Source organism: Botryllus schlosseri, chromosome 10, assembly GCF_051294905.1.
Source record: "Botryllus schlosseri isolate E-star chromosome 10, Bs_hap1, whole genome shotgun sequence".
NCBI lineage: Eukaryota > Metazoa > Chordata > Ascidiacea > Stolidobranchia > Styelidae > Botryllus > Botryllus schlosseri.
Genome location: NC_137245.1, coordinates 20,903,212 through 20,925,527, shown reverse-complemented (window position 1 = coordinate 20,925,527; position 22,316 = coordinate 20,903,212). Strand labels below are relative to the sequence as shown.

The following is a 22,316-nucleotide window of genomic DNA, read 5'->3' as shown; positions in this document are numbered from 1 at the left end:
ATTTGATTTAAATCCAACCCTAATTCCAACCCTACATTTCCGTAAAGTTATATATGTATGTGATAACTAGCGACGACTCAGGCCATATTATGCCACAATGCTGAAGTATACAAGCTGACTTTTTAAACGTCACCTAATGTTACAACTGGAACAATCAAATGCTATAGCAATTCGAGCCAAGTTCAAACAATTTCAAGCGCGGTTTCAGTGAATGGGATGCGGATGAGAAGTGGAGAAAGGAGTTTTGTTAGCGAGCTGTGCATGTACATTAAGGATTTAGCCATTTATGGTTATGACTTGAAAAAACTGCAAAATTTTGTGAGTCCTGTAGTCACAAATGATGAACTTCTGTGACGTGATTTGTAAACTCACAAAAGTTAAGACTGTTTAAACAAAAATCTCTCAATTTATGCCAAAATGTTCATTGATTCCTGTTACAGGCAATTTATTTTTCAAGTCATACCCCTAATGTGCATGTCTTGTAACTACTGACGTTGCACCGCCTGAGCATGGAATCTAGTTATACAATCAATTCATGCGGTTCTTACATTTATTTACAATTATTTCACAATAATGAGTTCAAGGCGGAGCTTTTTTAGACTAACAAAGCAATGTAGTGTATACGAGTGGTGAAAAGCTCACCCTTGACTCATCCACTCAAGCTTCATGCTGAGCAATCAAAGGCCATAAATTATGCCTATTGCGACGCGGGAATCGGATATTTCGGCGACAAGCATTTCGCGGCTAGTCGGTTTTCACGTCGGTCTTTACGTCTAATCGATTGATTGTTGTTTAATTTGATTGGTTAATTTAATTGTCGCGGCGTCCGTTCTCGGTTTTCTTCGTGTCTCACGGTTCCTGTTTCATTTCTCGCCAATCGACTTCTATATCGGACGAGCAAGCAATCTTGTGAATCTCGCCATTTAACTATATTCTGAACAAGCTATTCCGTATTGTATGTTCTGGACTGCTTGTATTTGAAACAGAAGAGATTTGAGATACACAACGCTTGCTAGTACCCATTGCCAGATTTAGTGTGCAGCAGACAGGATCCCGACACCTGATAAAGCGCCACTCATTGATTTCAGTGCCGCGTCGGAATAATTCACAAGAAGCCTATTTAAGCCGATATATTCGATACGCTCTTCGATTCAGGCACCGCATGTGCAGTCTACATTCAAGACTCTTCTGCCCTACGAAGATCGATCGACCCTGCTCGTCACTAAATCTGTTAATACTTAAGGAGTTTCGTTACGTTTGAGATGTCGTTTGTTAAATCTCCAACGGATTCTCGCAAGTCTCCAACCTTGGCACCCACTTGGAAGCCACTAGCTAAGATGACGGTCGACGATTTACGATCCGAGTTACAAGTTCTTGGCGAAGCTACCAGTGGAAGCAAAGCTGTATTGACAGAGCGATTAAGAAAAATCCGCGATTCCAACAAACCCTCGCAAAAGAAAGAGTCGACGCCCTCTCCATTGAGCACCACTGAAAATCCATCTGAACTGGTCATGCTTTTTCAGATGATGAAGCATCAGCAAGATCTCGATCGTCAGCAGCAGCAATTAGATCGTGAAGCTGATCGCCAGCAGCAGCAATTAGATCGTGAAGCTGATCGCCGGCAGCAGCAATTAGATCGTGAAGATGCCGACCGCAAGTTTCAGTTGCAGCTTGAAGAGCTCAAGCAGAGACAGGTGCTGGAGCGTGAGGAAAGCGAAAGACGGTTTCAACTGCAACTGGAAGAAATTCGACAGAAGTCATCAAAAGACCAACTCAACTCGGGCCACCCATCGGCAAGTAACGGCGATCCATGTCTACCTGAGGTCATTATAAGAAAATTCAGACGTATGCATGCCGAGGTTGTCGAGTCTTTGCAAGCGCTGGAAAATAAATATCGGAACCCCACCTCTTTCGAAGAGATCAACGTCTTCATACGATCAGTAGATATAGCAATGACCGATCTCAAGACCTTCGTTGATGCCAAAATCGACCAGCTTAACGAGGGTGATTTAAAGACCGAAATCGTTGATGGCATGAGAAGCTCGAAAGAAATTTATCTGGCACACCTCCCTCTTGCCAAATCGAAATCTGCATCACTTAAAGCTGCCGAGGATGCCGAGAAAGCCGCCGGATCGCTCCCCAGTGGAATAGTGCCGCCTACATTCAACGGCGACATTTTGACATTTCCCTCATTTTGGGAGTCATTCGAGCCGCTGGTTCACGAAAATCCAAAGGTCAGTCGGTTTTACAAAATTACTTATTTAAAGGCGGCTCTCAAAGGATCGTCATCCGGCCTTCTTAATGGGTTCCCTTCGACGGCCGTGAGTTATGAGCCTGCCGTGGACGCTGTCCTTAAAAGGTACGGGAAGAAACAAGCCATAGTGAGAAATCACATCAAAGACTTGCTGCAAGGTGAGAAAGTCGAATTTAAGATCGATAAAGTCAGGAGGCTACTCGATGCCGCCACTGCAAAAAGGGCGATATTAACGCAGTATGACGTCTCTTGGGACCAACTGTTTACACAGGTACTCGAGTCTCAGCTGCCGGGTACGTTGCGCGAACGTTGGATCAGGAAAATTAGTCCTATGATCGATGACGATGAAGTTCCTGATTCCGATCTCTTGTTCGAATTTCTGACAACCGAGTTGGCGACGATGGAGTCCTTGCAGTCGCAGAGTGGGCGTCGCCCTACTGACGCACGTGACAAGCCGCAACATAAAGATAAACTGAGTAGTTGCGTTGCCGGTGAAGTTGAAAAATCGTTTTCTGCGCAATCCCTGGTAACGCAGTCCGTAACGCCATGCTGTAGCTACTGCTCGAGTGCTCATATGTTAAAATACTGTGACGAGTTTTTGAATTTGACTCCCCCCCAGCGAATGGCTGACTTGGTCATGAATAAGCCTGGAAAAGTATGTTTCAGATGCTTATCTCCGAAAGGGCATGAAGGTCATCCGAAGACATTCCACCAATGTAAGGAGCGTTGTTCCGTCGCGGGCTGTGGGAAACCCCATCACGAATTGCTACACGTTTCTGGGGAACCATTGGGTGACGTCAAGTGTATGGTCTCAACCATTGACAAACCTCTTTCCGCCCCTGTTTTGCGAGATGCGGACATCGACACATTACTGCCTACTGCGTTAGGAAGCATCAACCACAATGGCGAAAGGAAACAGGTTAGAATCGCATTCGACTCTTTTTCCCAGAAGAGCTTTGTAACCCGTGGACTAGCAGATTCGTTGAAGCTAACGCCAACTAAAAGCGATTGCGTGGACATTAGTGGATTTGGAGGTAATTCTGCTTCAAGTGTTGTGGACGTTGTAAAATTCACGCTAGAGTCCACTGATGGCTTCGAAAACGTTAGTGTTGAGGCTTACGTTCAAGAAGGCGTGATTTGTGCGCCTTTAAGAAATGTAGATCTGTGCGCTAGTCAAATTTCTCACTTAGAGGGTCTGAACCTTGCCGACCCCCTTCCAAGGAATAATGGGACCATTGATATTCTTCTCGGAGGGCGATACTATTTTTCGCTGATGCAGGGAGAGGTGATTAGTCCTGATGTTCCGGAAATGGGGCCTTATGCGATCAAAACTATATTTGGCTGGGTGCTGGCTGGTCCTTGCGTTAAACTGGAACAAGATAGGAGTAACACGTCTAGTTGTCTACTTCTCACAACTACACCAAATGACGATTCATTGAAGTCAGATCCATGGCAGTCGTTGAACGACAAGTTGGAAAGATTTTGGGATCAAGATAGCATCGGTATTTGTGACAAGAAGACTATTCCTACTGCAGACGAACGGGATGCCATGGAACAGTTCGATAGGTCGGTTCAGTTTGACGGCTCTAAATACGTTGTTTCCTTGCCATTCAGACGTGACGTGCCGGATTTGAAATCCAATTACCGCGAGGCCTATTCAAGATTGCTTTCAGCAGAGAAGACGCTGCGCAGGAATCCTGAGAAGTCGCGAAACTACGACGCCGCAATCATGGAATATGAGAAAAACGGGTTCTCGAGAAAATTAACTCAGGACGAGTTCGAAGAGATTGGTAAGCTCCCTCATTACTTTGTCCCGCACCACCCGGTATTCAAAGAATCCAGTACCTCCACTAAGCTTCGCATAGTATTCGACGCGAGTGCTCGAGATTGCCAAGGTTTGTCACTGAACGACTGTCTACTCAAGGGGCCGAACTTACTACCTGATATTGCGTCAGTGTTACTTCGTTTTCGTACTCACAGGATTGCGCTCAGCGGGGATATCAAAAAGATGTTTTGCCAAACAGGTGTTGTTCCAGACCATCAAAGGTACCAATTATATCTTTGGCGTAATTGTGACTCTACTCGACCACCCGATGTTTATGTTATGACCCGGGTTATGTTCGGCATTACCTCCAGTCCGTTTCTTGCAATTCAGACCATTCTGCATCACTCTCGTTTGCAGGGAAAGGATGCAGAAATTTCGAACATAATTGAGAAAAACATGTACGTAGACGATGTTCATCTTGGCGGTGATAACGTTGACGAAGTACTCGCATTGCAACGCCGATTAGTTGATTTCTTTCGGGCAGGTGGATGGACGTTGGTCAAATTTGGATCGAATAGCCGTGAGTTGATCGAACAAATTCCGAAGCACGCACGATTGCCAAACTGCGAGCTGGATTTAGACGATGCTAAGTGTGGCGAAGCCTCTTCGTTAGGGCTGAAATGGCATACTCTTGATGATCTGATGTATTGTAACGTGACTCCAAAACTCTGCGAACAAGACAAATTGGTTACTAAAAGAACCATGCTGAGCAAAGTCAGTCAAATTTATGATGTTTTCGGGTATTTTGCAGCCTTTGTAGTTCGCGTCAAGATTCTTCTCCAGGATTTATGGAGAAAGAAATTGGATTGGAACGATGAAGTCGATGAAGTCACAGCCACCAAGTACCGTCAATGGACAGAGGAACTGGCCTCGCTTGAATCTATAAAGATACCAAGGTATCTATTCGTTGGGCTTCTTGGTTTGAAGAACATTCAACTCCACGGATTCGCCGATGCATCTGAAGCCGCTTACGGCGCCGTCCTATACCTCAGAGCCATGGACGAGGAAGGTACAGTCGTGATTCGTTACCTGATGTCGAAAACGAGAGTCGCTCCTTTGAAAGCGATGTCCGTTGCGCGACTAGAACTAATGTCGGCACATTGTCTCGCTAAACTAGTTCGGTATTGCTTAGACGCTTGGTCCTCGGTTCTAACTGTCGACAACATTTATTTGTGGTTAGACTCGCAGATTGCTCTCGCCTGGCTCGCCAAGCCGAGTACATACTGGAAAACCTTCGTGAGAAATCGAGTGCAGGAAATACATGATCTTGTCTCGCCGGACGCCTGGCGTCATTGCCCCGGTTGCGAGAACCCAGCAGACCTACACAGTCGAGGCATGAGTCTCCACGACTTGAAGTCGAGTAGCGTATACTGGTATGGACCGCATTGGCTAGTTGAGGACGAGTCATGTTGGCCAACAAAAATTTTCCCTAACAATATGACTTTGGACACCCCGTTGTTGGAAAGTGCAAGTAATGTCCTTGTTGCTCATATTAAAGATTCGGTTCCATTTTTTGAGAAAGATTACAGCGACTTCAACAAGATCGTTCGTATCACCGCGAGAATTCTTCGTTGGAAGAATCGCAACTTTTCGGCATTGGACCCGCATTGCAACGACGACCTAATTGGACCGAATGAGTACAATCTTGCCAGAGATCATTTATGGCGCCTCGTACAGCGAGCCGAATTCGCAGGCGACTTTGACGATCTTCAAGGTGGTAAAGACGTGTCGCGTAAGTGCATATTTATCAACATGGACCCTCAGTGCGATGATGATCGCAAATTAATTGTAGCAGGAAATCGTTTGCTACTATCCGATTTACCGGAGTGCGCGAAACATCCCGTAATACTTCCTTCAAAACATTCTCTCGTCGAAAAATTCATCTTGTATGTTCATACTACGAATTCCCACTCTCCACAGGATACCACTATTGCGATCATCCGCGAGTATTACAGTATTATCCATATTCGGGGCGAGGTTAGGCGAGCCCTACGTAAATGTATCACATGTCGACATTGGCGCACGAAACCCTTGACCCAGAAAATGGGAATACTGCCCCCAGAAAGAATTTGTGTAGCTCCTGCATTTTCAGAAGTGGGTCTTGATTTCACGGGTCCCGTTTATATCGACACTGGTACCAAAACTATGCAGAAGGCGTACATCTGTCTGTTTACCTGTCCCCACAGTAGGATGGTTCATTTTGAATTAACGAACAGTATGTCAACTGAAGAGTTCTTAGCTGCATTGAGACGCATGATGAACCGAAGAGGTTGGTGCAGAGAGATAATCAGCGACAACCAGAAAACCTTCAAGAAGGCTGAGAAGATCATCAGACTATCCATCCGTGCGCTATTCAAAGGTACTGCTGATAACGAAAAATTGCAGAAGTTCATGACCGACAATGGTATTCACTGGAAGTACATAGTAGAGCGTGCGCCCCATCGCGGAGCGTTCTACGAGAGAATGAATCGCTCCCTCAAAGAGCCGCTCCGGAAGATATTGGGTAAGGCCAGTCTAACCTACGTTGAAATGTATACCGTACTTACAGACATCGAATGCGCACTCAATCAAAGACCGCTGACCTATTTGGGAGCCGACTCCCGGAATCCGCAGGCTATTACGCCGGCTCATCTCTGCATTGGACGTCCGCTCGGTCAACTACCGTACTTGCCTACACGCGCCAACATTACGAAGCGGTTCCGATATCTGCAGACACTGCTCAAACACTTTTGGACAAGGTGGAGCAAGGAGTATCTCCCTTCGCTGCTTCGACGAAACAAGTGGAACATTCAGCAACGAGCCCCGAAGAAAGGAGATGTTTGCCTTATTGCAGAAGACGGGCTAAATAGACCGAGTTGGCTCACTGCACGAGTCATCGATACGATTGAAGGCAAAGATGGCCTTGTAAGGACGCTCAAGTTGAAAACGGCAAAAAGTATATTGACTCGTCCCATTCAGAAAATTCATCTGTTGGAACCTGTTGACTGACTACTGTCGGTCAAGGGGGGGAGGATATTGCGACGCGGGAATCGGATATTTCGGCGACAAGCATTTCGCGGCTAGTCGGTTTTCACGTCGGTCTTTACGTCTAATCGATTGATTGTTGTTTAATTTGATTGGTTAATTTAATTGTCGCGGCGTCCGTTCTCGGTTTTCTTCGTGTCTCACGGTTCCTGTTTCATTTCTCGCCAATCGACTTCTATATCGGACGAGCAAGCAATCTTGTGAATCTCGCCATTTAACTATATTCTGAACAAGCTATTCCGTATTGTATGTTCTGGACTGCTTGTATTTGAAACAGAAGAGATTTGAGATACACAACGCTTGCTAGTACCCATTGCCAGATTTAGTGTGCAGCAGACAGGATCCCGACACCTGATAAAGCGCCACTCATTGATTTCAGTGCCGCGTCGGAATAATGCCTGTGGCAAACATCTGTTGGATAATGCCGCTTGTGCGAATAATTATCCAGACGACAGATTTCGCGTCGTTGGGAGCGGCCGTTCACACTTTCGTTTGTGTGCCTTGGAGTCGACTTTTATCAAAATACACCAACCAAGGCTGTGTCAACAAAAGGAGTTCGTGTACCATCTAAAATAGTACATTGAATGCTCTCTTATTCGAAGTTTCATGCTGGTGACGTCATACTTTGTGATACCATTGTTGATATACAATGTTCTCTCCAATTCTCTACTAGTTCCTGACGATTACCCCTGACGAGTGTCAGTCGAAAATATTCGGGTTCATTTCAATACGAATATACTATCCAATTGTATATTGAAGAAGCTCCTGAAAACAGTTGTGAATGTGTGAAAACGATCTATAAGTTTTGAGCAATTTTTGATCACCGAATTTTCCTCTCCGTATTTTACTTCCCGAGTATTTCGACGAAATTTTACTCCAAAAGGCATGATAAATTAAGTATCGAAGTGGCTGTTGTTTTTCTATCAAGTGTTCATTCCAGTTGAATTATAGTTAGCCTACATTTACTGGCGGAAACACTGTTACGGCAAGAAGGTAGTGATACAATAGCACTAACTGGCAAGGTCGCAAAATTGGCTCGAAATCAGTCAAAAAGCTAGTATATAATTATTACTCTAGCTCTTAGCAAAGTCGGTCAATGCCAATCTTTTCGGTTGCGACTTGTCAGTGCAATATAATCGCGTATTCTCCAGATACATGGCAGATATAGCAAGTTGAAAGGAATATTAAAGTTGCAGAAACGTGACGTGGCAAACTTTTAAATGAAAAATACTTACTCCAATATTTGACAAATTTACCAGAATATATCGGACGCATTGGGGCTTTTACCGACAAAAATTCATCCCATATCCGAGTTATACGTATTAGATCTCCACGTTCTAGCTAGTTAGATTATAGAGATATCGTGGTGCTGCGATGAAACCGGACGTCGAGAAAGACGAAACTTCGTCGGAGTCTGTCGATCCATCGAAGGATTCCAAAGATATAGTTTACGATTTTGACGTAATACTGGAATATTATGGGAACATCGGATGTTTCCAGGCTGTAGTTGCCGCATTCATTTTATATGTAGCTGTTCCGGTCGGGATGCATGGCGTCAGCGCTGTTTTTCTTTTTGGTATACCCGAGCATCGGTGTCGCATATCTGGAATCGATGGCAACAAAACTTTTGCAAATTATTCCCAAGAATCCATATTGAGTGCTTTGATCCCAACGACAGAAAACGTAAGTCCCACAATAGGCTACCGACTAGGTATAGATCCAAGTATATATTTACACTTTCAGGGCTATGAAAGTTGCTTGATGTATGATTACAATTATGCCGATTGCATAAATCAGGGAAATCTAGAATGCACCGACTATATTAGCTCAAATCTATCGACTGTACCGTGCCGTCAATACGAGTACAGTAGAAGCGAATACGGAGAAACTGTCGTAACCGAGGTAAACACTGAACCCATCAAGAGTTACATTCTTTTTTCCTATTTACAAGATATATTGTTGCTAAATAAGAAAACATAATCGCGCAGCGTTATATATCTGTATGAATACATCCAAATCATAAATGAAAACGTTACAATCATCATGGTTCATGAGGATAACGGATGAATCTAGACACGACACGACGGGACATAGGTGGATGTTGTGTTCCTTCTCGTGTGAGTGTCTGAGTCATAACACCGCAGCAATGTGATAGTAACTCTATATAGATGCAATTTTCCGCAGACCACATTCTACCATCATGAACACAAGAGTATTTCCTTGACTTTTCCAATCGATGTATAGGCCTATGTAACAAAACTATATGAAGTTCGTTCGTTTACTAAAATATCACAAGATTGCAATTAAATGAAATTATAGGAAGGAGTCGAAACGACTTGGAGTAGTTATTTAATCGGATGGGATATCCACCTCGGCCTAGAGCAGGTGTTTCCAACCTTTTTATCGTCGGGGCCCCAAATTTCGATTTGAAGATGTTCCGCGACCCCACCTCACAATTTGGCGTGCTGATTACTAAACAAAATAATCAGAACCTTCGCCTAAATCTACCCAGCAGGGCGTATGTGGCAAGCTAGCGACTATGTACGCAGTTATGACAATTATGAACTGGTCAACCTCGTCAACCAAAAATTTCAAAAATGAACAGCCGATAGCATCCGCTTAATTGGCATTCTTTCAATAGTCATTAGTATTTAGTTTTCGCTCCACGACCCCAGAGAAAGGCAAACGACCCCATTGGGGCCGCGGACCACTAAATTTTCCCAGTATGACAAATAGATAAATCAAAACTTTGCGTTCTTTATTGTGACCGGTTTTTGGAGATAAGCTAAGTAGAGCTATTTGTGAGCGTTACTGAGGGCAGAAATTGTATACCCGGCTAGCGGCTAGGCATTACAAGCAAAAACTCAGAAAATACCGCGATTTTCACCTAGATTTGGCTATTTTCATAGCTTTGCGTCAATAAATACCATATTGTACAGTTAATATTGCTGTAGCGCATAATTATAGGCGAGAAAATGCCCCAGTTGCCCAATGTTGTGGGCACTGGGCGGGGCTTCGGAGCAGGCGTAAATGTTTAAGTAGGGTTACCCTATTTTGGAATCGGGAAAGGAGGACACTTTTTCAAAATTTTCAGACTTACAATATTGGAGTAACATCGGGAAAAAATGGTAAATTTACCACGAAATTGTGGTTGGTTGACTAAAAAAAAGGTCAACTTTCCGGCTCAACTCCCGAAATACAGTTTTTCTTTCACATTTTCCGTTGGTTGACTGAAGGTCGTCACTTACGTTCGGACCACGAATTTCCTGATTAGCGTCATTTATGCCCATTTTCGCTCGAATCTATCCATCATCTACGTATGTTAAACCCTAGTTAAAGTGTTCCAGCTCCGGAGCTCATTGATACCATTGCTCCGGCTCTACCTCCGGTACCAACTCAGGCTGCAAAAACTATCCGGTCAGTCAGAAGGCGTAGTCGCTAACATCTGTTCAAGCTGTGGTGACTTAGACGCCAGCCATGGTTTTTAGCGGGAATGCGAAGTATGTGTGGACTTTCGATGACGCTATAGTCGCGCACGCACGCCCTGTAGTCCATGCCACTGCTGTGTATACAGAGCAGTGTTGCCACTCTAGGTTCCTGGAAAAACACAAGATTGTGCCGTGAAAAAACACTAGATTGGCGAAAAAAACACTAGATTAGTAAATTGCAGGAAAAATTTGCCGTTGCCAAGTAATCATGATGACCAAGGTACAAATCCATAGATAAGAAGTGTTCCACACATGAATTCGATACATATGTATGATATACTGCGTGATTATTCAACGAAAATTAATGAAACGAATTGATATACTGCATTGATTATTCAACGAAAATTAATGAAACGAATTCTACAGAGTAAGAAAAAATCAAATATTGGCGCTTTCGAATTGAACGACATCATAAAAATTATCTTTCGATTGTACACCATCGATCAAACAGAAGTATCTTTTGTATGGCATCTTGCTCACTACCGTTCATCTTCAACCAAACAATGGGGAGGTGTCCATGTGCAGCATACTTCATTTCTATGCATGCAGCGGAATGTGGCAAGGCCAAGAGATTCGTCATGAGCTTCCCCAGTAAAGGGAATTTTGATTCACCGAATCCATTGTGCACATATTTCAATTTTTGCCAAAATTCTATTGGATGGCATTGACTGATAACCTGCAGGTCATTTTGCGAATTTGCCAAAGCAGTCCATTCTTCCGACAAATCATTAAGTTCATGAAATAATATCACAGAGGGAAATTGCACAGCTAGGGGAACGATTGATTTTATTTTTCTTTGTGGTGACTAGGCTGTTAACGGATTCAATACACTCTTCTACGAAAGTATGCTGTCCTCGGCAAATGAAAATCTTTCCCGAATCTGCAGAGTGAGTTCAACAAGAAACGGCAGAGCATTACAGCGAAATCGCTCTTCATTTTTTCCGAGACATTCGTTCATAAATACGGATTCACAGTGCACCCTGTTACGTAATAATTGCTTGTTACTACAGCACCACATGAGAATTGTTGAAAACAAACACAGCCAGAGACACCAAATCGCCTTATTAACGATAAATTTAGCGTATAATTTAGTAGTCTAATGTTAGAATATTCCTTGTTCGCACAATTGCAGAAAAACACTAGATTAGCAAAATTTTGCGTAAAAAAACACTAGAACACTAGGACGGCCGAAAAAACACTAGATCTAGTGTTAAAACACTAGGAATGGCACCACTGATACAGAGTGTACACTGTACACTGTACGTGTACTGAACAGCATCAAAACACTAATGTGACGTAATACCGGCACCGCACTCAGTAATAACAATCGATAAAGTTGAATTTAATCTTGAAATGGTGTATATTCAAGTGCAGTTACAGAAAGCAATATCAGCTCATGTCGCGACCGCTTTCTACCAAATACACAATTGTTTGAAATTCTATATGGGTGGGCTCGTTACCAGTCCGCCCGGTTTCGATTATGTTCGTTGGAATAAAGAAAGTTCCCGTTCAAACGAATCGAATGAAATCAGAATTTGTGCCACTGAGAATCTGGTGTTTTATAAATATTTGACAACTTAATTCAACGTCGTGCAGTGCACAGTACAACGGGTCATGTATAACGAATTAAACTATACACATTACACACTTGCAAGTAGCATTGCGCGACAATTAGGTAATACGAGTGTATCAAGCAGCAAAGAATGATTACATTACACGAAACAGATGATAACAAACGGAAACTGTGCATAAATCAGCCGTTAGTCAGTAATTCGGGTCCTACATCCAACATCACGGCGTCCTAACTGACATCGCATTGAGTAGTCCTATAGCCCACGTCGTAACAGTTGTTCGCTGACTATAACGGCAAAATTATACAATATCCCCAGACACTTTTTTCGCTGCGTTGCTGATCCACTTCTGCAATAAATTCATATATTGCTTTCAGTTCAACTTGGTTTGTGATCAGCTGATCTTGGGTACAACTTCAAATGCCGTCTTTTACATGGGTGCTCTACTGGGTGGCGTTCTGAATGGAAACATATCGGACAAGTAAAGAATTGCGTATATGCTTTTTATAATGTATTAACAGGCTGTGGCTGCGTATAATATATGTCAAGTAGATAGCCTTAAGTTTATATTCGTCACACCGTTAAATTTTATGGGCCAAATCGAAGACCACATTTGTGCAACATTACATACATTTCTTGTTCGATATTGGATTACAATATTATATATGTATTGCTCAAAATTGATAATTCATGCAAAATCCTAAATATAAGGATACGGAATGCATTTCCGATTGGTATATAATGGAACTCGACCAGCACTCTCCTGCCCTATTGGAAAGTGGTGCACGCCATCAGTTTTAGGACACATGGCAAACACACGAACTTTTAAAGAGGTAAACGCGAGTCACGAATTACATCGAAATTGTCCTCACTTGAACCCGAATAGGGGAGATGTAGTACCGATGGATCACTGGGACCGAAAATACTTTGAAAATTCTCTATGATAATTCCATGATTACACTCCGTGAACTTGTCCACAATTGCTTGCTGGCAAAATCTTTCCTCACATACAAAAAAATTCGACGTGCGCGAGCCATGGGGTCTCTCACAGATGTTTTTTGTTTTGGTGGGTGTAAAGTAAATTTATATCGACATATACATTTTTCTTTGTAACCTTCAACACGAACAAATAACCAGCAATCATTTTTATTGTGAAGTGCAGGGCTTGTATCAGGCTATATAATGGCACCTATTATTTTTTCAGTACTTTCCTTGAGTGGAATTTTTTTCGATTCATGTATAAAATTCGTAGGGTGGGGACCGAAGATACAACAGCCAAATCAAGCAAAATAATCAAGCATACTAATCATAAAACAAATGAAACATGCCTACGTACAGAAAATCTTTATGTAATAATTGCATATGATGTTTTATCGCTATAACGAGGTGTTTGGAAGTCACACTGTCGATTTTCGGGCAATATGTATGTACCCTCAAATTTATAAGTCCGAGCCTAAATCGAAACGTGATTTTATGACAACATTTGAGTTAATATTTATTCTATTTCTTGACGGTTGCGATCAAACATTCTTCTTTGGCTTACTGTAGCTTAGATTATAATACTGAGCAAGAAAAGTTGTCTCATCTGAGGTATTTAGGGTATGTGTGTCATAGGTCCCAAGGTCGTGTGCCATTGGACCCACCGGGTGGGGACCGATGACACGTTCGAGCAACAAATTTTGAACGTCCATAAATATTTTTTGAAAAGACGGATATTCATGTATATGTGCGCGATAGGTAGAGCTTGTATCAAAGTGCTGAGCCAGCAAAAGACCTACTGTTTTCGGCTGAACATTTTGGGGCCAGCGATCATTTTCCAATTTTTGATCCATCGGTACCACATCTCCCCTACTACACAATGTTCTGAGTACTACTATACCTTAATTGCCGAGAACTTTCATCAGCTTTATGGATATTTTTCAGTATAGGGCGACGACTCCTATTGCTGATCAGTACTTCACTCACAGTTATTTGCGGGATCGCGTGTGCATTTTCTCCTACTTTAGCGATGTTTTCGTTGATGCGGTTCATTGTTGCTCAGTCCACTTTTGCAACATTTTCTGTCGGATTCGTTTACAGTACGTGTTTGAATATTCACGTGTTACTGTATGGGGCGATCAATTGGTTTTAAAAATTCACGTTGCAGTAATGGAAATTCTCGACAAAAAGTGGCGTGTTATTATTGGTGCAATCTACAACTCTGCGTACGCGATCGGATATTGTGTTCTCTCGCCTCTGGCGTATTATTGGAGGAACTGGAGAGAATTACAAATCGCCATGTCTTTAGTTTCTGCACCCTTCTTGCTCATGTGGATTTGTATACCGGAGTCGCCGAGGTTGGATATTATAGGCGCTAATGGTGTTGCATCTTGGTAAAATGGGTGTTGAATGATTTCACAGATGGCAATTTGCCAAAGGTAGACATAATGATGGTAAATCAACCAGTAAATTGATCGCGAAAAGAAATGGTTTCGAACTACCTGATGACGTTTGGGTCAAGTCGCTCCGGACAGTAAGTTCTACACTTCGTAGTTCTCTACGTCAGGCTTTGTTTTGTAAGTCGTGGATCCAATCCCTGGTCGGGTCAGACCAAAGTCTTGAACGTAAAGCTGGTAGGTTCTGAACTGTGAATCTTTTTCATGTATTACAATTTTTAACCTCATTACAACGTCTTTGGTTGAAATTCGTTGAAATTCGTTGAATTTCAACTTCGGACCACTCCCCGCATGGTACTGGCAGTATGAAAAGAAGTTCAACACTAAACGAGCATGAGCACCTTGCCAATTTCAAAAATTATTTGCTCGGAATATTCAGCTTACTGTTTGTGAATCTTTAGTGAGTATCTGCTGTGAGCTTTGCCCGCAATCACACAGCAATAGCAACAACGAAACACACTACATTACATGTAGGAAGTCCGCGAATTGTGCTTAGTCAACCGATCAATTATTATTTACATCAACGAAATTGACATAAAGAATACATCGATGTCTAATGTAGAAAATCTATCAGGCGCACGGGATATATTTTTGATTTGATAACCTTATTGTATCATAAAAACTAAATCAGCCCGATTGGGGTGTTGGCTACTGTATAACTTGTTTTTGAGGTAATATCTGGCGCAAATATATAAACCGGTGTTTCACTTTTAAGAATACATCTGCTTGGTGTAGCAGAGTCCTCGTCGAAATTGTTGGCAAAGCGACGGAAGATATTGATTTTGTTGAATTATTATTATAGCATTTGATTGCTCAAGTTCATACATTAATTAAGTGACGCTTAAAATGTCACCATGTACTTCTGCATTGTGGCATAATATAGCCTGAGTCGTCGCTAGTTATCATGTACAATAAATTACGTTACGGAAATGCAGGGTTGAAATTAGTAATATGACGTCACGCGACGTCATGGGTTCACGTTCGCGTTCACACAGAACCTTCCAGAGGTTCGCACCATCCCTAAATATCCGTTTGCATGAATTAATTTACAGAAAGAAGATCATGGTCACGAGCAAATCTACTCAACCATCACCCTGTTTCGGCCACGCGAGATGCGCAAGGTTACTGTCGTCGTCATTTTTTGTTGGTTTGTGGTATCGCTCGGATACTATGGGCTATCTTTGAATATCGGATCATATGCGGGTGAGGCATAACTACTAATTTTCCGAAGATGCAGGGTCAGTGTATCTTAATAAATAGGGACGGAAAATTTTGATTAGACCAGTGCTTTTCAACCTTTTTGAGCACCATCCGCATTTTTTTTTGAAAAACAAATTCATCCGGACAAACCTGCCGAATATAAAAAAAATAAAAGGAAGATACGTTACAAAATTTTGTTCAGATGTGCAAGAAGTAGACTACTGGCTTTGGCCATCATATGTCTCATTTAAAACACAACACTTTCCCCTAGTTTTGATTTCAACTAACTATAGTGCACTGAAACCCTTTTCGTCCAAATAATTGTTGGGTTTTGTACAAGAAATTCGAGTGCTTGAATGGCCAGGCCCTCCTATTATATCCAATATACAGCGTATTTGCAGCAATTTAAAAATGGTTGCTGGCATCAATCGTTTTTGAGAGTAGGCTATGACATAAAAGTCTCGGAGGCTCCAGTTCATCGAAGCGGTGCAAATAGCACATGTTTGTTTTGATGCTTCTGTCTGGTGGCTTGGAAAATAAGCTCCGAAACTATCATGAGGTGTTGACACATTAGAGATCGCTACCGTATGATACGCTGCTCCAACTTGTGGTCTTTTCTTTTGTTTTTCAATTTCCCATTTTCTGTCTCGCGAGTAAACGAGAAGAGCAAAGAAAGTCACGTTACCGTACGTCCGGCTCTTTAGCTCAACAGGAAATATATATAGAAGTTCACACCACCAACAAAATCTGACTTTTAGTGGCATTTCTTTTACTTTTCATTCAGTGTGCACTGTACAAGTGTACACTGTACAGTGTACATGCCTCCTCTTTACATCGCCTAGGCCAGAGGTCTCAAATACGCGAAGGCATTTCGGAAATTCAAGTATTCGACAATATATTCAAGTGTCATATGTCTTTTTTAGATTTAAGAAATTGACGTTCACTCTAAAACTACTATACAAAAACCTGAAATCTCAACAAACTTCACTATCACATTACGTCTAAAATCTACCAAGCGGTGGAAGATCGCTATTACGGCACATTTCTAGTTCATGATGATAAAACGTGATTCGTGACTGAAAATTGAGATTTTGTTTGGTGCGACCTTTCGTTGCAGGGTGATAAACTATAAATGACTCGAGTTGAGTCTGGTCAAACGTTGAAATCAGAGAAGGACTTGCGTCTCGGAATAGTGACTTGGTAATCCTACGGACGCAACAATCTATGAAACTGTCATGGGGAATAGTAATATATCAAAAGGCCGTAGGTTGCGTTGCATAGGGTATATAGATAGCTAATCAGGTCAGTATGGAAACCATTGTCATTCTGTGGTCACCGTGACGTATATTTGGTTAAATCCTAAGTATTGTTTGTTATCTTTATCCATGTTATTATCGGTGGCGAATAAGGTAGTGGTACGCTCCACGGCTGTAAGACCAATGGAATCTTCGGCGATTGGACATTTCTATTCCAGGAGTTCTTAACCAGGGGTCCGTAGCCCATTCGTGGTACGAAGCACCACATCACGGGGTACGAGATCCATTGAGGAAATAGGCTTGTATATGCTGCGGAATATTTTCTGGGCCAAATTATTCAACTGGAATATATTCTTCGCGCTACGCACGATTTTATGTGAATGGGATTTCTGATTTTTACGTAGGCTAGGTACCATCAGAAATTGTGTTGAAAATGAACAGGGGGGACGGGAAATCTTATTGAAAGCACAAGGGGTGCTATTAATATTATTGTAAAAGCTGCGATTAGTGGTGCGTCGTAAGTCAAACAATTTTTTTACAATTGCGTCGCAACGACAAAAGTTAGGAAGCCACTGCACTTCCTATTAGATCTATTTGAATTATTCCGCGTCAGAAAATGTAGCAATTATTTATGATTTTCATCCGCACCAATCCCGAATTTCATCCGCACAAGTGCGTACCATCCCACAGGTTGAAAAGCACTCGATTAGCCTATACCTCCATACATATCTCCAGATTGTGTTGCGTCCTTATGAACTGGTTGTATCTTGCTTACAGGGGATGTATACGTGAACAACGCAATAAGCGCTTTGGCAGAGGTAGTGGCCGGGCCGATCGCAATGGTTACCATAAAAAAGTTCGGGCGCCGGAGTTCGACAAGTGGCTCATACATAATAGCTGGCGCTATGTGCATTGTGTCTAGTGTCATAAATTATTGCTCACCAGGTAAGAATGCAATGATAATTACAATAGTATGACGTAGGCAGACAATAGTCATGCGACGACCAAGTAGGCTACCCAATTATAGGAATGGGAGCCTGGCTCGACATTAATGCGATAGGAAACGTCTCCATAATAGCAGTTGTTAGATATCATAATGATACAAGGCAATAAAAATTATTCAAGGATTAGTGGAGGTTACAATTAACGATAAACAATTAAAATCATTCCAGCATTTCTGGTGGTTCTTGCAGCTTCCTGCGTCCCCCTCCATCGCCTTCAGTTCCAAATATGACATTCACGTTTCTCCTTCTTGTTCTCTCCTGTCAGCTATATCTATGCGTCAATGCACGTGTTCATTTAGATCTCGGAATCCTGGCTACATCCTTGGCGCTCCTCGGCAAATTAGCAATATCGACGACGTTCGCAATAATATATGTTTACACGTCAGAACTGTACCCAACCGTAGTAAGGTAAGGAGTGATTGCGCCAAGTAGCCTACATGCTATTGTTCCACAACAAAACATCAGTACTTTGGAAGCTCGCGTTCACGTAAACACGAGTATAAATTTCAAAATCCGGCAGAATTTTTGCCATCCTTGGTCCAATGCATATTAATTTGGCACCGGCTGTTACCTAATTCTTGGGCAAATAAAATACACTATCACCTCTCGATATTCTAAGTAGACACAGCTGCGCACCTTGTCATTTTGAATCGTGATACATATTTCACCCTGTAGCCAAGGATATATGGATATCCGAGTATCCCTGATATAGCTCATGTCGTATACGACATTTCAGAAACAGCTCGGTGTAACATATCAGAGTCAAGTTGCGAAGATATTATTACTATTCAGAGCATCAGCTGTCAGTACCGGATCTGCCTGTGCGTCTTTAGCTTCTATTATCACACCATATGCCCTGTTTCTGCAGAATTATGTATCTTGGTTACCAGGGGTAAGTGTAATTCTTTACTTCTACTTGAAAACAAATCAGGGGAGCTACATGAGCATAGAGCGTTACGCAGTTACAGACTCATAGCATAAATTCGTAAATATCAATAACAAATAGCACAAGGACGACTGAAGCACATTATATGCGACGATTGTTATGTTTACATGTATATTTCAGAGACATATATAAGTTATAACTACATTTCATAAGTGATATAACTCGTCATGACTTTCTTCGTCTGCAGGTAATATTCGGGATTACAGCTGTCCTAGCTGGCATCGCTTGTCTATATCTGAAAGAAACACGCGGTCAAAAAATGTTGACAAAAATCGAAGAGGCGGAACAATTCTATAAGAAATGAAAATCTGAAATCAATCAGTAGCAGTTAGTCCATACGCTGTATTATTCGAAATTCTGCTTCTGATTTGCTGTTTTGTCGAATCTATACCTTTTACAAGCGTAGTATAATGACTATAGTGTAATTTGAAAACACGAGACGTGTAGTGTGTACGACAACTAAAAGTGCATAAGCCTAATATAACGTCCTATACGGTAATGCTGATATCGCTACCTTACAGAAAATGATTTCCTGATTGTCTACAGTTAAGTGCTGATTACTACCCGCGCCGAGAATCGTGTTTTAAAGGCATTGTTGCAACAAAAAAAACGAATCGATTATTTTCGTTTAAAAAAAAATTCTTACTTGCAAAGGGCGTGTTTCAATACACTGGAAGATATACCGGAGGTGACCCATCAGTCTTTCACTTGTCAGCCCTACTGTATATTCGACCCGAGTCATGTCAATCGTCATTGTGACAACTCTGACCTGACAACCTGAATAAGCGGTCATTCTGTTACCGTAAGGATCAGGTAGATCAAATCTAGTCTTATTATTCTATTGCGATTATAATGGAAAGCAATCGGGTTTATTCCAGTTCCAGGGTCGTAATGACTCGGGCTCAACTCGAGTCATTTCCTCAAATGTGAAACATGACTCGACCAGAGTCTCTTTGCGTATTTACTCAACTTGTACTTGAGTCATTGGGAATGACCTAGTCATATGACCAAGTCATATGGCTCGAGACATGCGACACGACTTGATTCGAGTGATTATCTAGATAGCCCGTCTCGATTGTAGGGTATTTCACCTGTTTGAATAAAAATGTTAAAAGTGAGAAAAATGAGTAGGCTATGTTATGCATGCGAGGCATTCGGTATTTTTGAGAAAAGTGAGGCGAACATGACTTGAAATCAAGGCTTAACTGTGTTGTGAACACTATGGCTTGGAATCGGTCTCGAGACTCAAGATTATGACTTGGTCTCGGCCCTTCGACTTTGATTGTAGGTTATAGATTGATTGAATGTATAGGTCACCACCACTATACTATCACGTTTATTCGTTAACTGGTCTATACTTTATAAGCTATATGTCCTTAACAATTCGAATTGTTATGAATCTGCAAGCTTAGTAGCTGACGAAAATGTATAGAATTCTTTGAAGTCGGCATGATGATGATGATGGTCGAAAGTTTTTGCGGGAGGTTTTTGTGCCCGAGAAAGGCACCGCCTTGTTTATGAGATGAGTGGCGACATAGCGTATTAAGGGTATAATCCACAGCTACAACACGAATGGATTGCGGGTTCGAGTCCGGCCGAAGTCGACTCCAGAATTCCTACCCAAGTGCTGGAGGTTTATCTAGGATAGGGTTGCCATACGTCCGGAATTTCCAGGAAATCTTCGGAATTTCATTGTTTCAACTGCATCCGGGAGGAAATCCTGAAATATGCCTAAATGTCCGGAATTTTGAAGGCTTGAAGGGAGCTGAATTTTTTTCGTATATCAAACATAAACTATGTGTTATTTTAGGGAAGATATATGCAACTTGAAATTTTACTTCGCGCTGGGCGCGATTTAGTGTCACTTATATTGATTTTAAAACATGGGTCTATTGTAATAAGACCAATTGTAGTGGCAATATTAATAACTCCCTGTGTTGGTAAGGTCGTTTGGATGCTTTAGTCAAAGATAGTGCGGTCGTTTGCCCATTCCTGGGGTTCGCGAAGATCTTAAACGTAATCATCTTACAACAAAGGCCGTAAGTCTGGGCAAAGGTGCTGACCATTTTTTTATTAATCAGCTTAACAAATTTTGAGGTGAACCCCGGAACATTTTCAAATTGAAAATGGAGTCGCGACCATAAAAGGTAGGGAACCACCGGATGTGCAACCTGCTGCTGCGGACCGGTATTTCAACTCAGAAATACTTTTTTTCGTGTGATATGAACATGACCTAAGTGATGTACAATTAGGTTCAAAGTCATCATCTCCACCAGCTCCACCGTTAATTTTGATCACGTGCGCTGAGAGAGGATAAATTTTTTATAGTGATACATGAAAGAACCAACGTTACTGAGAGAATTCATTCATAAGATTTAACAGCCCGATGCAGATAGTAAGCGCACCAGAATTTGCATCGATCGCCCTACGGTGGGCATCAGACCAGTGTTTTTGGGCGGGAGGTTGCTTAAAAGTTTTGTTTCGCACATGGCTACAGCACACTACCACATATCTGCACCGACCTAGCAGTATAGCAGGAGGGTCAAACATATGGCTGGTGGGTCAGACAATTTCATCCGGCCTCTGAAGAAGTATGTTGCAGACCAAATGGGGACACTGGCCCTAGCAATCACCAGAGCTCAAATTAGAGATTGCCCAATAATCCAGTCAATTCAGGATCTATATTTAAAAAATCCACTCTTGCATACAAGGTAAGGCAAAGCATTGCCAGTGTGACGTTTTCTGTGCTCATACCACTTTTTGAAATCCGCTAGGAGGCACTAAAGAGTGCCCGGGATTTGGCCCACGAAAATATGGTAACCCTATAAGCTAGGAGGTTTATCATCCTCGCCATATCATTCGCGTAAGCGGTGTATTACAAAATGCCTAGAAGTGGGCCGTGCTACAAGTCGGCAGTTACGGAATCAAATATAACGAATATCGGTCTGGTGTAAACGACCATTGTAGTGGACAAACACCACGAATATGACAAACAGCTATACGTCAAAAGTTTTTGCGGGATGCTTTTGTGCCCGAGAAAGGCGCCACGATGTTTATGAGATGTGGCATTCTGCTCTTACAATTTGAACATACCATGCGCAAGGTGTTCCACAAGAGAACAGTGATGTCACTGAACCCGTAATCGTTGTCCGTAATGCGAAGTCCGCCGGCTTCCATACACGGATGCATGGTCCATTACGACGGTCGGTGATCTATACATGCCACCGCGAATGGCATGAAGGTTGTACACCTCTGATTGAGATAGATTATTTGTAACATCAAGAAAACATAGTTCAACTATACATGAAAAATG

General features: G+C 42.1%; 2 protein-coding genes across 4 annotated transcripts; both read left to right on the top strand.

Moving 5' to 3' along the window:
• Window positions 1-1,337: 1,337 nt before the first annotated feature.
• LOC145448838 (uncharacterized) lies at window positions 1,338-7,067 on the top strand. Its single transcript, XM_080327292.1, has one exon. The coding sequence runs from the start codon at window positions 1,338-1,340 to the stop codon at window positions 7,065-7,067; it is 5,730 nt and encodes a 1,909-aa protein (XP_080183418.1).
• A 1,000-nt stretch (window positions 7,068-8,067) lies between these two features.
• Window positions 8,068-20,861, top strand: LOC145447742 (organic cation transporter protein-like). 3 transcript variants are annotated; one of them, XM_080325999.1, is made up of 11 exons: window positions 8,070-8,786; window positions 8,847-9,005; window positions 12,540-12,643; window positions 14,086-14,240; window positions 14,309-14,498; window positions 14,563-14,674; window positions 15,650-15,800; window positions 17,831-17,998; window positions 18,357-18,465; window positions 18,850-18,949; window positions 19,191-20,860. In XM_080325999.1, exons 1-11 carry the CDS (start codon window positions 8,478-8,480, stop codon window positions 19,305-19,307), a joined length of 1,674 nt encoding a protein of 557 aa, XP_080182125.1. In that variant the 5' UTR covers window positions 8,070-8,477; the 3' UTR covers window positions 19,308-20,860. The 3 variants fall into 3 exon arrangements, 2 of the variants coding, with proteins under 2 accessions (XP_080182124.1, XP_080182125.1); XR_013917696.1 differs by having other exon boundaries at window positions 8,068-9,005; window positions 18,794-18,949; window positions 19,191-19,240; XM_080325998.1 differs by having other exon boundaries at window positions 8,069-9,005; window positions 19,191-20,861.
• The last annotated feature ends 1,455 nt before the right edge of the window (window positions 20,862-22,316 follow it).